Source organism: Phytophthora infestans, genomic scaffold (genome assembly GCF_000142945.1).
Source record: "Phytophthora infestans T30-4 supercont1.22 genomic scaffold, whole genome shotgun sequence".
Classification (NCBI taxonomy): Eukaryota; Oomycota; class Peronosporomycetes; order Peronosporales; family Peronosporaceae; genus Phytophthora; species Phytophthora infestans.
In genome coordinates, this window is record NW_003303737.1 from 1,212,049 (window position 1) to 1,225,823 (window position 13,775).

Consider the following 13,775-nt stretch of genomic DNA (forward strand, 5'->3'; position numbering starts at 1 on the left):
CACCGGGGTACAGTAGATAGCAGATTCGACATTATCACAGCTATCCCAGAAATAGTCTCCGACGCAGTGACACTTGAGTACAGCACCGACGTCTGGAAACCTGACTCCCATGGCCTCGCACGCGTTGATATCACGAATTTCTGAAGGCCAGGGCATCTCCGTAAATGTAACTTGCCTCGAGTAGCGGGCGCGTAAACTTCTTCATTCTTGAGCATTGCTTCAATTGGTTTTCGCCTGAACACTCCGGGTATGATGGGTTTGGTTTCTACTGCGCGTAATTGCGCATTTCATATGATGCCGCCGTTTCTGCGAACGCGGGACGTACCAAGTGCCCGCACACTTCTTCGCCTGGTAGCGGATCTTCTCCCTTCAAGTCGTGTTGGAACTGAACGTATGTACTCACGAGCATCGAGCACGTTTTGGTCAGTTGGCACCGACTGGCAGGGACGCGTTGCAGACAGCGTGTTTTCCTCGCGTGGCAAATCTCTGTCTGCACCTTCACCAGCTTCACCAGCGGTTCCACCGTCGCCGTGATCTCCACCGCTCGAAATGGACGCACTGGAGCTCATGGGGTCGGATGTGGTGGGATCAGAAATTAACTCCTCCGACTGACGAGGTTGTGCCACCGAATGCAAGCAATCCTTGCCTGTATTTCCATCTCCTTCCCGTGCATTAGAAAATTCATTCACGTCCACAGCTGTATCGCCTACGCGGATGGTGCTGGACGGCAACCTCTCCGCCTCGACACATGCAGGTAACACGTCCGCCATCTGCGTATCCGCTGGTCTATCGCGTACAGGCTGGCTCGGCAATCGGGAATCGCCGTCGTCCGATGCTGCTTTGGCTACGATGGAGGTGCGGGACGTCGACGACGAGTCTCCAGTACAGGATAGTCTCTCGCTGGGCTCGCTCTCCGACTGCGAGCACTCTCCAACAAAATCCTCACACCCAGCGCGATGCTGCTGGAATGCATACTCCACAGCACCCCGGACTGCGGTCGACATGGCCTTGGCAAAGGCAACGGCTCGACGGGGGGCACTGCACTCTCCTGGTATTAATGTATACGAGCGAAGCGTGCGCCAAATGGCGTACGCAGGCTTAAAGCGATTACCGTGGCGGTCGACAACCAGTCGCACCATCATGTCCCGCGGGATTGGCTCATCGGTGTCCACGTCGACAGGATACGAGGCGCTAACGTCCTCGTCAATCCTGAGGACTTTGGTCGTGTGATGTCCTCGAGCATCGCCAAAGACGAACAGATGGGAGTAAAGCTCTACCGTGTCGCCTGCGTGCATGCTGGCCGCAAGCAGATCCGACGCGCTAAGGCCCGCCATGGCTCGTAGCCAGGTGAGGGGCGCGGCACCGTGGTACGAGCGCCGTCGTCGATGTGTGCAGTGATTTCTGTATGGGGCTTCGCCCAAGCAGAAATCACCGATCACAGCTCCAGCCAGTGCACATGCAAGCAACACTAAGGATGGCTCTGCGACAGCATAGACGGGATAGGTCATTGATGGAGAGAGCAGAAAATACATCATCTAGGAGTTTGTGTGTTAGTCAGATTGGCTAGTGTGAATATAACATTTCTCTATTATTAGCGTGGGAGGCCACATTCTATTATTATAAAGAGGAATCACTATAAGGAATTGTACCCAATATAAGGTACACACGACACCGGGTGGCCGTCGTTCCATGGCATTTATCAATTACACTGCAATACCGCGTAAACCTTAGCCCACTAAGGCCCCACCCACGTCGCGAAGCAGGCTAACGAATGAACAGTGACGACAGATCTGCCGCCACAAAACTGAAAATCCATCAATGAGCCAGGCCCAGCTTGCGTTGTGGACTCAACATGTGTTTCTGTAACGGGGTACGTAGCCCTAGATGTACCCCTAGTTACATGAAGTGTGACACGTCATACTTCGGGATATCTGGTACATGGTACCAGGGTCGTCCGAGGCCAACCATAGGCTGATGACATTGCTTTTATATAGGTGACTTATAGTTTGTAAATTTAACTCAAGCTTAGCCTACCTATAAATAGACTCAGCTTACAACCTACCTTAAATTGGTCACTTCGCTCCCTTTAGGCAAAGGGGACCTGGGAACTGCCGTTCACTGAGAGTTTGTAAACTCTCGAAAGCCAACTTCCTCTAGTGCAAGGTGCTGTGTGACCCCGTCAGACTTGGTAGCACTAGTAGTCAATTTACGCCAGCGCGGATAGACTACCTGAACCTCTCTGAAGTTCGTTGCCATGGATAGAAACGACTTCTTCGATCTGAACGACTCACAGTTCGAGTCGGTTCGGAAGATGGCTGGCATCTTCGGGATGGAGGCCCTGCAGAGCCTGGTGGAGTCATCACCAGCCGATCAGCTCGAGGGCGTCAATGCGTTTGACGCTTACGAGCAGATGCTCATCGCACATGTGCGGGAGAACCTGCAGGCTCCGGCGGCGGAGACCAATCCGCCACACCCGAAGCCAATGCGGCTGAAGGTTAAGCCGAATGAAGGGAAGGAAGGTGAGAACCTTCACTTCTGGGTCCGAGAGGTAGAGCTCGCGATGGACGCGGCTCTGATCTCGACCGAGCAACTTCGTGTTGCTTTTGCACTCTCCAACCTTAGCGATCGTGCTAAGTGTTGGGTGTACACACGGGAGGCAACATCCCCTGAATGTCTCACATCCTGGGCTCAGTTGTGCGAGCAGCTCCGAGCCACGTTCCTCCCGGCGAACGACGAGTACTGCCAGCGTTTGCGCTTCCTCTCATGCAAGTAAGGGAGGCGCGAGCTGCACGAGTACGTCCAAGAGATACGGGAGCTCACGGCGTCCCTAGCGGGAGACCCACTCAACGAACACGTCAAGATGACTGTGTTCACGGATGGCCTTCGAGTGGGCCCAGCGCACACTCAGCTGTTCCGGGTGCAGTCAAGCACCTTAGAATAGGCGATTCAAGTGGCTCTTCAGGAAGAATACAGCCATCGCCAGGCGCGCACGCCGGCCTCAGCATGGCCTCGAAATTCTTTGTCGAATCCCGGTCGAGCAAACCCCAACGGACCAGTTCCCATGGAACTCGGGTCCTCCGAGCAGCGCGACATTCTCTGCTTCGGCTGCGGGAAGCTGGGCCACTTCAAGCGCGACCACAGGCGGACTGTCCCCAAGCCCTCCTTAAGGGGCTCTGGGAGAAGCCAGGATCCAGACGACCGGGAAACGCTGGAGACTAGTAAGGGCGAAGCGCCCTACTTGGGAAGAACTAAGTATTGGTGAGGGGTGCGCGGGTGGCGCGTACCACGGGGACTTAGCCCCTGAGAGTCTTCACATTCTCGAATCGGCGAAGAGCAGCGGCGGGTGGCTTGTAGTACACGGATGTGTACGGGGATACGATCACCCCTTTAGAATCTTGATCGATTCTGGGGCGTCGAAGAATTTTGCACGCCGCCAGACGGTTGCTCGTAATAGCAACAAATTGTCCGATGCGTTGAGAGAAAGCAAGGGCAACGGGACGGTGTCAGTGCGACTGGCCGACGGAAAGGTCGTCACTGTCCCCAACGTCCAAGTGGATCTGGCCGTCAAGTTTAAAGACTTTGACAGCCTCGAACAGTTTACTGTTCTCGACATGGATCCCTACGATATGATCCTGGGCATGCCCTGGATCGACTGGCGAGGCAAGGCAATCGGTGTTGGCCGCACGGCGAAGTCCGACAGAGCATTGGTGAGTCATGTTCCCACCTCTGTCAGGACCCGGGGCGCCCGCATGGGTTGCCAGGGTACCGAAGCATCCAGCAGATGCTTGAGAGTCGTCGACGTATATGACGACTCTGAGGGCGTTTTGATGGTGGCGGCGCCCAGAGGAGGCGCTGGCCAAGTGGGTAGCTTAGGTTCACAAGCGGGTAACATAGTTCCGCAGACAGCTGCAGCTGTCACGAACGCTGGTAATAGCGTGTTCAAGGTGGGTAACAGAGTTCTACACACGGTCGCCCAGACCTTAACTGAAGCGGAAGACGTCGGACACGCTTCCTGTGTGGGTAACACAGTACCACACGAGGCCTCGAGTGCCTCGGATGTCGGCGCTCCGACATCCCCAGACGTGGGGTTACAAAGTTCAACGTCACGGGAGCCGTCGATGACGACGCCGCCGCCGAGAGTCGGATCTGAACCTCGTTCAGATCGAGGTCGCTTCAATCGACTCGGCGTCCAGGGCCGGGCGAGACCGGTTTACCCGTCAAGGCATCTGGTGTCCACTTGGAGCCGTTACCAGAGGTTGCAAAAATACTGAACCTCAAGGAAATGACGGTCGAGGCTTTCCTGGCTAACCTCAAGGCTGGGAAGATTGCCGAGATGATGCTCATAAGCCCTGAGACAACACGGAAGGAGTTGAACTCCTCCTCTGTCTTGGACGAGGACGTCCTGGAAGAGCTGAACTTGCAGCGTCAGACGCGCTTGGGTTCTGAGATCTTTAAGAACCCCAAGGATTCGGTGTATCCTTTGGTGACGAAGTGTGCGGACGTGGTGAACAAACACCCACCGACCCAGCTCCCACCAGATCGAGACGTACGGCATGAGATCGATCTCGTGCCTGGCACAAAGTACTGTGTCACGGGACAATGGTCTCTTCCCCCGAACAGTGCGAGGTCATGGATGTCTTCTTCGCTGCGAAAGCGAAAGCAGGCATGGTGCGGGAGTCGAAGTCCCCGCACTCCACGCCAACTTTCTGCATTGGGAAGTCGAATGGAAAGTGGCGTCTAGTTTATGCTTATAACAAGCTGAACAACACGACGGTGCCGACCCAAACACCAATCCCACGAAAGGATGTGTTGTTGAACAACATGGCCGGAAGCACACTGTACCGTGCGCTGGATTTGGTAGACGGATACTACCGGATCCTGATGCGCGAGAGCGACATCGCGCTCACCGAGGTGAGCACTCCAAGCGGCATGCTTTAGGAGTGGCTCGTCATGCCGCAGGGCTTGTCTAATGCCCCGGCGACGTTCAACCGCCTGGTGACGCAATTGGTTAGGTCACTGCGCGCCTTCGTACAGACGTACTTCGACGACATCTTCGTCCATAGCCGTGCCGAGGGAGGCAAGACGGCCATGGATGTGCATCTAGGGCACCTCCGACGAGTATTGGACGTGATGTGAGCGAACAAGCTCTACGCCAACATCGACAAGTGCGTCTTCGCGCCACCAGAGAGAAGAAGGTTTCGGTTGCTTCGTAGGCAACGTAGACGTTCGGGCTGACCCAGACAAGGTCAAGGCCATAGCAGCATGGTCAACACCCCGATCCCAGAAGGATATTCGAATGTGGTTGGACTTGGCCAATTACCTTCACAAGTACAGCGCAGTGTACGCGGGCTTCTCTAAGCCCTTGTCGGGCCTCCTTCAGAAGGACGCCGACTGGATCTGGGAGCAAGAGCACCAGGATGCCTTTGACAGCATCAAGGCCAGTCTCCAAGAGGCCCCTGTCCTGGCCCTGCCGGACAAGACGAAGCCGTTTAGCGTCGTCTGCGATGCCTCCGACTATGCCATCGGGTGTGCACTGCTGCAGGCCGACACGGCTGGACATGAAAGAGTCATCATCTCGTTCCAGTCCAGGCAGCGCAAAGCCGCCGAACCGAACTACCCTGTCCACGACAAGGAGCCCCTGGCAATGACATATGCCCTTGTGAAAATTCGGGTTCACCTTCTGGGCTCACGGCCCTTCGTGATCTACACAGACCACGCATCCTTGAAGACGGCGACAAATTTGCCTCATCTCTTCCAACGGATAGCGGGGTGGCTGTCCTTCTTCGCGGAGTACACCTTCCGCGTCGAGTACAAGCCGGGCAAGCTCAACGTGCTTGCGGATGCCCTCTCTCGGCGTCCAGACTACGCGTTGGCCCACATCACACGGGTGACAACGGATCTATATGATTGGATACGCATGGCGTATCGGGCGATGAGGCTGTCGCGCCTGTCGTCAAGTTCCTCGCAGCAGGATCGAGCGCGAAGTCCGACTGGCTTTCGTCGCGACAGCGCTCCTGGATCCACCGATATGGTCCCCTATATTACAGGGGGGAGCCCAACGAACCTCCACGGGTGGTTGGGTACGACCACCCGTGGAGGTTCGTTGGATCTGAAAGACCTTCCTGTCGGTCTCTCAGGCCTTCTGGTGGACCCACCTGTACAAGTGGGTCGCCCGATACGTGAAGACATGTGAAACATGTCAGCGGGTCAAACCCGCAGGGCACGATTTGGCTCCACTGCAGAGCCTGCCCGTTCCGGCTGACTGCTGGAAGTCTATGAGTCTTGACTTCATCTTTGGGCTTCCCACCGACGGACACGGCAACAATGGAATTTTGGTTTTGTGTGTCAAGATGGTACATCTCGCTCGGTACCCGTTACCGTCACAGGTGAAAAAACCGTGAGGTTGTTCGTTGATGGCGTGTTCCACTATCACGGTCTCCCGGAGACGATTGTCTCGGACCGAGACCCGTGGTTCACGGCTGCGTTTTGATAAACGCTATTTCCCTTACTGGGAACTCGTCTGCAGAGGTCCACTGCGGGCCATCCGCAGACAGACGGTCGGACAGAGCGCGTCAATCGAGTGCTCGAGGACACTCTGCGCAGTGTGTGCGCGGAAGCGGTCGACGCAGCTTCCACTTGCTGAATTTGCGCTCAACAACGCGGTGCACGCGTCCACGGGGTTCTCGCCATTCTACTTGAACGGCTTTCGTCACCCCATAGTGCCTCTCACTCTTTGAGGAGACACTTTATCCTCTATTCTAAGTGGAGGAGGGGCTCGGAAAGCTCTTTCCTCCCAGGTCTCAGATGTGAGACCATTTTCGCTGCGGAAACAAGTGGAATCCTTTGTGGATACCAAGCTGGGCGCAGGGTCCGCGATGCCATGGCAGCGGCCCAGGACAGACAAAAGGAGTACTCTGACAAACATGGAAGAGAAAACTTAAGTGTATTTAAAGTGGGGGACCTAGTGCTATTAGACACGAGGAGCCTACCGCTAGACACTGTCAGCTCCGTCGGCAGCAGCAAACTGAAGCACCGCTTCATCGGATCATTCGCAGTCCTGGCCAGGCATGGTGCGTCGTACACCATCGACCAGCCTAAGTCAATGACGACGCACCCGACGCTCTATGTTGGACGTCGCAAGCGGTACGTTGATCCGCAGGGGGTTGCTGACTCGCAGACCCACCTTGGCCCAGCTCTTTGAAGCGAGGGCCGGCCACAGACGTCGGCGAGGGCGTCGGAGCAGGCACCCAAGCCTCGGTCTGAACGGCAAGGCTGCGGTCGAGACAGTACGCCGGAGGGGCTCCATACGTACGGACCCCGGAACCATACGCCGAGTACGCTGAGTACGCCGGGTACGCACCATACGCGTACGTCTGGGAGTGTGCCGCAGGCGGCTCCGGACGTGGCAACAAAGCCTCGATCCGTCTGATCATGCGAAAGGCCTCGTCCAGATCGGACGAAGAGGCCCGGCGATCCACCCGCAGGTGCAGGCTCGCGACCTCTCGCTCCAACAGGTCCAGGCGACCCGCAAGGCGAGCGAGCTCGCCCTGATTTTCGGCCTGGGCGGCAGCATCACCGCCAGTCCCAAGGCCAAGTGCAATCTCAAGCACGAGGACACGTTGACGGAGGCGGTCAACCTCAGGGCTCTGTTTCGGACCCGCAGGAGAAGCACTCGGACGAGAGTAGCGTTCGGGAGGCGCCGAGTACTCGTACTGGTACGATGACACCTTCGCTCCTGCTTGACCGGAATGGAGAAGTCCACTACCACATGGAGCGGATCCTCCAGGAGCAACGGCGTCGTGGTAAGCGACAGCTCCTACATAAAGTAAAGGGGTTATGCCCACTTCGAGAACATGTAGGAGCGGATTGAACGGCTCCTGATTGACTGCACGAAGGCTTTCGCAATCTGGGAGCAGAAACGGCGGTAGCTTCATAAGTAGTCCGGGGCTTCTTGCCCGAACGGGGTACGGACGTTTACGACACTCCGTACCCGCGCTCATCTTGAGCGCCAGAAGCCGTGCGCTTCAGAATGTCCCTGACAGCATACGCTTTCTGACCTAGTGGGCAAACCGAACACGAAGATCACGCTGGCCCAGGATGCGGGATAGCAGCTGATCTTCATGGAGTTCCCGTAACTCCGAGGATGAGTACTTGAGAGACTCCACCCAAGCCCAGAACATGTCCTCCCATGAGCTCCAGTTGGGACAGTTCTCAGGAAGACCCCAGGGGTAGCCCCAGAGAGGGTAGAGAGTACCTCGGTTCTCGGTCTACTTACGACAAGCCATGAAGTCCTTAAGAGGGATGCGGTGTGGCGCGAGAAGCACACACCGAGCCGCCTCCAAGTTGTCAACAAACAACTGCTCCCTCTGGACAAGGGTACGTTCGTAGCCGCCCCTAGAGGTGTGGCCGCCAGCAAGGCCACGAGGAGCGACAAGAAGCTCCTGGAAGAGGTCAGCCTCAGAGCTCTCCTCGGGAGGCCAATACCCTCTTGAGTTGATGGCAACTCCCTGGCTGACGGGTGCCACCACCGAACCCCCACGCGTGCGCTGGGCAGATTGGAAGTCCTCCTGCTGCTGGTCGAGGTCATTCGTGATCCCCCGGGGCTCAGAGACAGCACCCTCTTCCCCCTCCTCCTCGTCTTCTTCATCCGAGGAGCCGAAGAGGCCCCGACGAGAATGGCCAGTCTCTTTCCCCTCGCGGAGTGGAGACTTCAAGCCAAACGCTTCTTAGAGGGCTTGGCGCCTTCGGCTTTAGCGGCCTTAGCACGCGCAAGACCCTCAGCAAGCGAGAGACGTTTGCGAGGTTTCTCCTCCTTGTCGTCGCCAGTATTAAGAGTACCCTTAGCCTTGACGGCCGGACTCTCAGAGCGCACAGACGTCCTGGGACTGTGATCACCGTGATCACTAGCGAGCGACTGCACGCTGTCATCCTTGTGCTCGCTGGGCACTGGGCTGTGCCCTCCCGTAAAGCCCACAGGAGCATCGTGTGTGCTCCCGGACTCGGGTTCGTCCTCACTGCCCGAGTTGAGCTCACGTTCAGCAAACCGAGGGTTCGGAAGTTTGTCTGGAGAGGCCGAGGGTGAAGGACCGCGGCGCTTGCTCGTACGCTTGCCCACAGCCGCGCCACTAGTTGAGCCGATCGCCTCGGAGGCCACCTTAGTAGCCTCCTGAAATGCCGAGCCTTTGCCGTGAGGCTTAGCGCTCTTGGCTTGCGCCTTCCCGGCAGCCACCCTGGAGCGTGTCTTCGCACCGCTCTTCGCAGTGCCACGGGGCATGATAACGGTCGATGTGGAGACCTAGAAGAAGAGCTCTCAACCGCTGCTCGAGGCTCTAACTGTGAAGTGAGCCTCCGCCGCGCTCGCGTAGCCGAGTCTATGTATGAGAATGAAAGTTTGTGACGTACACTTCTCCATTCTGATTGGTCGGTAAGCCGAACCTGAGTGGGGGAGGATGTAACGGGGTACGTAGCCCTTCCCCTAGTTACATGAAGTGTGACACGTCACACTTCAGAAGTATGACACGTCATACTTCGGGATATCTGGTACATGGTACCAGGGTCGTCCGAGGCCAACCATTGGCTGATGACATTGCTTTTATATAGGTGACTTATAGTTTGTAAATTTAACTCAAGCTTAGCCTACCTATAAGTAGACTCAGCTTACAACCTACCTTAAATTGGTCACTTCCCTATCTTTAGGCAAAGGGGACCTGTGAACTGCCGTTCGCTGAGAGTTTGTATACTCTCGGAAGCCAACTTCCTCTAGCGCAAGGTGCTGTGTGACCCCGTCACAGTTTCAGTCGCCCTTGTCAGAACGAATCAAATCAATAGTTAAGCTTCTCTGAGTAGAAAAATAAGTCATTTTCTCATCACTGCTCACTAATGAGAGGATAGAGGTCAGCTTATCTTAAGTTTGTGAGCAAGCGGTTACTTTATTTGGAGGGCTACAGTAATTTTGGGGATATCAATAAAGAGAGGATCGTCTGTATGAGCAAAGCCCTCCTGCACGATTTTATTTTTTTCGTCTGGGAATGGCTTTCAGACAATCCTCCTCGGAGTGGTATTCCAAATAGTGATACCCTCTAGCTAAGGAAATCGGAGTCTAGCCCCCAGATTCTACTTGGTGATACAAAATCTAAGATTATTACTGTCAAGAGGTAACGAACGATAATGTTCGTTTGGTGAGCTGCTACGTCCGAAAAAGTCCAGCAATTCTTCCGGCCCCGTTTGCACCCAATTCAGTGGGGTTCGTCTACGATTAAATACGTTCTCTTCTAGCGGGTTGGCAGCTCTTCGATGGACAGCAGGTATTTTGTGTGCAAGCTCGGCATCATCACGGTTAGCTCATCGGTTGTGGTGTCCTCCTCTTCAAAACTTTTATATTCACTACAATGGTATCTATGGTATGCCAGAAGGCCCGTGTGCTTCCAGCAGTTCACAAAGATAGGTGCGGGTATGCTTCATATCAGGGCTTGACGCACGCTCACGCTGTATATTTTTTTTGCGGTGTGGCAGTGTGGCATAGTCCTTTGAAGGTCAATACAGCAGTAGCCATAAAGGTGATGGTACCCTTGAATGAGTGGTCTAGCCATTCCTCTGGATAGCGATAAATGAGGCTTCCCGACGGTATCACTACAACAAGGATTGTTTGAAGTATCCAAAAGTAGTACTGTACACTTATTTTTCGCAAAAGACGATCGACGAAGTAGAATTTGCGACAAGTATATCTGGGCACTTCCAGTTTTATGTGGACACGTTGCTGGGTGGGGGGGGGCGACCTAAAAATTTGGGTCGAAATTCTTTTGTAAAGGTTTTCTAAATTTAATCAAGTCAGCACGTATATTCTAAGCTAGAGTCACAATCCTACCATCGGCTGTCCTTCTGCGAAATTTCTCAGCTGTGAATGATATTTCTCATCGTACCCTAAATTAGGGTCCCTAATTGGCGGAAAGGTCTAGCTTTTAAACGAAATATAGAGTCTTATTGGTCAATCCAGGAGGTGGTTTCAAAAAGCCACAAAACTCATGACCGACCGATAAAGTGACTTTCTTACAAAAAATCAGTGCTATAATTGTGCTCTAATACCGTTTTTATTAATTAGTATTATATTACAATTACTTATTAATTAGATACATTAAGAAAACTACTATGCAACCGGTTATCTTATTAATAATCAACACTGGATCAGACGTTCGCACGCTGAAATCTCGACCAGACCAACCGCATGTGGATAGGACCGATGCCTCTTCCTACATGTACAGTCCTATAAATTATAGTATTTTAGTATAATAGGGTCACCAGTCAACGATCGTTCTGGCATCGCCATTTGGCCGGCACTGTACGTTTTGCAAAGCCAACGCGAACAGACAAACTTTGTCATGGACACAGGCATTCAAGCTCATTCCCATTCCAGTTTTTACTTGGCCACCAAGACTCTTATCAACTACCAGCTCCATAATGTGGCGTCGATTCGGTCTGCTTTGCGCTGTTCTTGGCGCCACTGCTTTCGCCGATGGCAACAGTGATTGGCACATGACCCCCGTCAAGATCATCCAGGCCCGCGTTCAAGGAGACCCACCAGTTTGGCATCCGGAGGCGAATCTGTGGCTGTCCAAATACGGTGACACCACGGAGGCCGCCTACGTTAACAACCTTGACACAGTCAATACGGCGTCCGTCGAGGGGGCTCTGATGTACGTGCAGGCTGAAGGTATCAACGTGAACGAGCAGTCGGTCAAGTGCCAGCGCAAGAATAACATGCAGTATGTAGTGTTCTACGAAATGACTATCGTCCAACCGACCTATAGCATCAAGTACTACGAAAACCACTCGCTCCCGGAGTACGGTGAATTTGTGGCCATGGATGGTGCCAAGTGCACGAACGCCGGCGATGATCTGCCGAAGAGCTGCAAAGTTTACTATGGCCTAGATGGTACCATGGACATTGGTCCGAATGTTGGTTGCAACCCGCAGGGCTCAGATCCGCGCGCTCCCTACCCTGACAACTACTGGTGCTCATTCCCGAACTCATGCGCTCAAAAATACCGCGCGGAGAAGACTGCTGAGTGCTGGAACCAGTACAACGGTGGGCTGTGCTCCATGGGTGTCCAACCTGATGGTGAAACCTGCACGTACAGCTACAAGATTTTGGGCTACCTGAATATCGACGACCTGGTTGGCATCACTAAAATGGGTCACAGCAACTACCAACAGTTCTGTGAGAGCGGCGGCATTGAATTCAAGGCGAGGAACACTGGCCATGGCTTTGAGGTAGAGCAATGCATCGACTTCTGGAAAAACCCTGGTGACCAGGCGGCCAACGCCAACCGTGCCGCGCAAATGGTAGCCATGTACAACCAGATGGCCGGCAACGGCACAAGTACCAACATGACGCCGTTGCCGTCGGTGGAGACTTTGACTGCTGCCAATCCCAAATGCTACCAGAACAGTGCGACGTGCGCGCACGCTCAGTTCGGCTGCAGTCGCTCGCTGTACTCTCAGGTCTGTCAGATGTGTTCGTCTCAAGGAGCTGGATGCGATGCTGCGCCTGCAGACTTTTCGTTCCCCACTCTGTCGCTGCCCCCTGGATCTATGTAGAAAAAATCCAGACACACGAAGCCGAATACAACAAGAAACAGGAGAGTCGTCCGTTTTAAGAATCGCTGCGCAAAATGGATAGTATACACTTATTAATACATGTAGAGCTAACTGGTTGTATCAATACAAAGGCGAGCTGTGCTCCGAAGCTCTGAGCCTTTGCAAATAACAGCAGCAAAACTAGTGCACATTGAATTTTCTTTGATAAAGGATGCACCTACTACTGTAGTAGTGTTTGAAAGTTATCTAGTAGTAATAGAGCTGCAGTAGTACTGCGTAGTATACTGTACCTGCATTTTCGAAATACAAAGTATTTCGAAAATGCAGGTACGGTATCGGAATAGGCAACATTTGTACTGGGCGGTAGATATTGTCAATTTCGCTCGACTTTGCCGGCGCGGAGAGGCTGGCCAAGTCAACCCATTCAGTAACCAAATCGACGCGATGGGCTAAAATATATTGTGGCGCGCCTTGCTTTTCATTTTGACGTTTCTCCTCCATGGATGTTGGTGTTTCCTACTGCAACTAGGACACAGGCACTTGCTCGCTGGCATGGTGTATCATGAATAAGCTTTCGTGGTACATGTAGTGATGTATTTGCTAACCTTATTACCTGTGTTCCAGGTTCACACGAGCCGCAGATCTCGGGACTTCGAATAATCAAACTGCAATATCTAGTGCTCGGAAACAATCTAGTCGGGTAAGTACAACACTTTTGGTTGGTATTGCTGGATACGGTGCCGAAATTACATGTTTTGTTGTTGCGCCATTAGATTTGAGCTATTGTTGCTCGGTTGAAGTGCGAGAAATGGAAGAAGCTGCTACAAAACAGCATGCGCACCCAAGTACAGTGTTTCACTGTTTGTATGGCTTTTATTATCTCGGCTATTCGCGTCAGGACCTCGCCCGTGTGTACAACAAAAACGTCAAAACGATTGGTAACTGGATCAAAGTCTACCAGTCAACGGGAACATTCGAACGGGCAAAGTCGACGACCGACAAGAAGTTCACGAAAGATCATAGGCAATGGATCTGCAATTTCTATTCGGAGAAGCCGCTTGCGTACCTTGACGAAGCTCAACATGCCTTCCAACACGCTCATCACATCAGCATTTCAAAGTCTTCAGTGTGGCGAATTATTCACGACTGTGGATTGACCTACAAAGTTCTCGAGAGGCGTG

At 53.6% G+C, this 13,775-nt stretch overlaps 2 protein-coding genes across 2 annotated transcripts; one reads left to right on the forward strand and one right to left on the reverse strand.

Annotated features, from left to right (window-relative positions):
- Positions 1-287: 287 nt before the first annotated feature.
- On the reverse strand, positions 288-1,508 carry PITG_22948 (uncharacterized protein; the record flags this gene model as incomplete). Its single annotated transcript, XM_002901171.1, has 1 exon — positions 288-1,508. One exon carries the CDS (start codon positions 1,506-1,508, stop codon positions 288-290), a length of 1,221 nt encoding a protein of 406 aa, XP_002901217.1.
- Positions 1,509-11,454: 9,946 nt separating this feature from the next.
- On the forward strand, positions 11,455-12,594 carry PITG_11685 (uncharacterized protein; the record flags this gene model as incomplete). The annotated part of the gene is made up of 1 exon (XM_002901172.1): positions 11,455-12,594. The coding sequence occupies one exon, from the start codon at positions 11,455-11,457 to the stop codon at positions 12,592-12,594; it is 1,140 nt and encodes a 379-aa protein (XP_002901218.1).
- Positions 12,595-13,775: the final 1,181 nt, after the last annotated feature.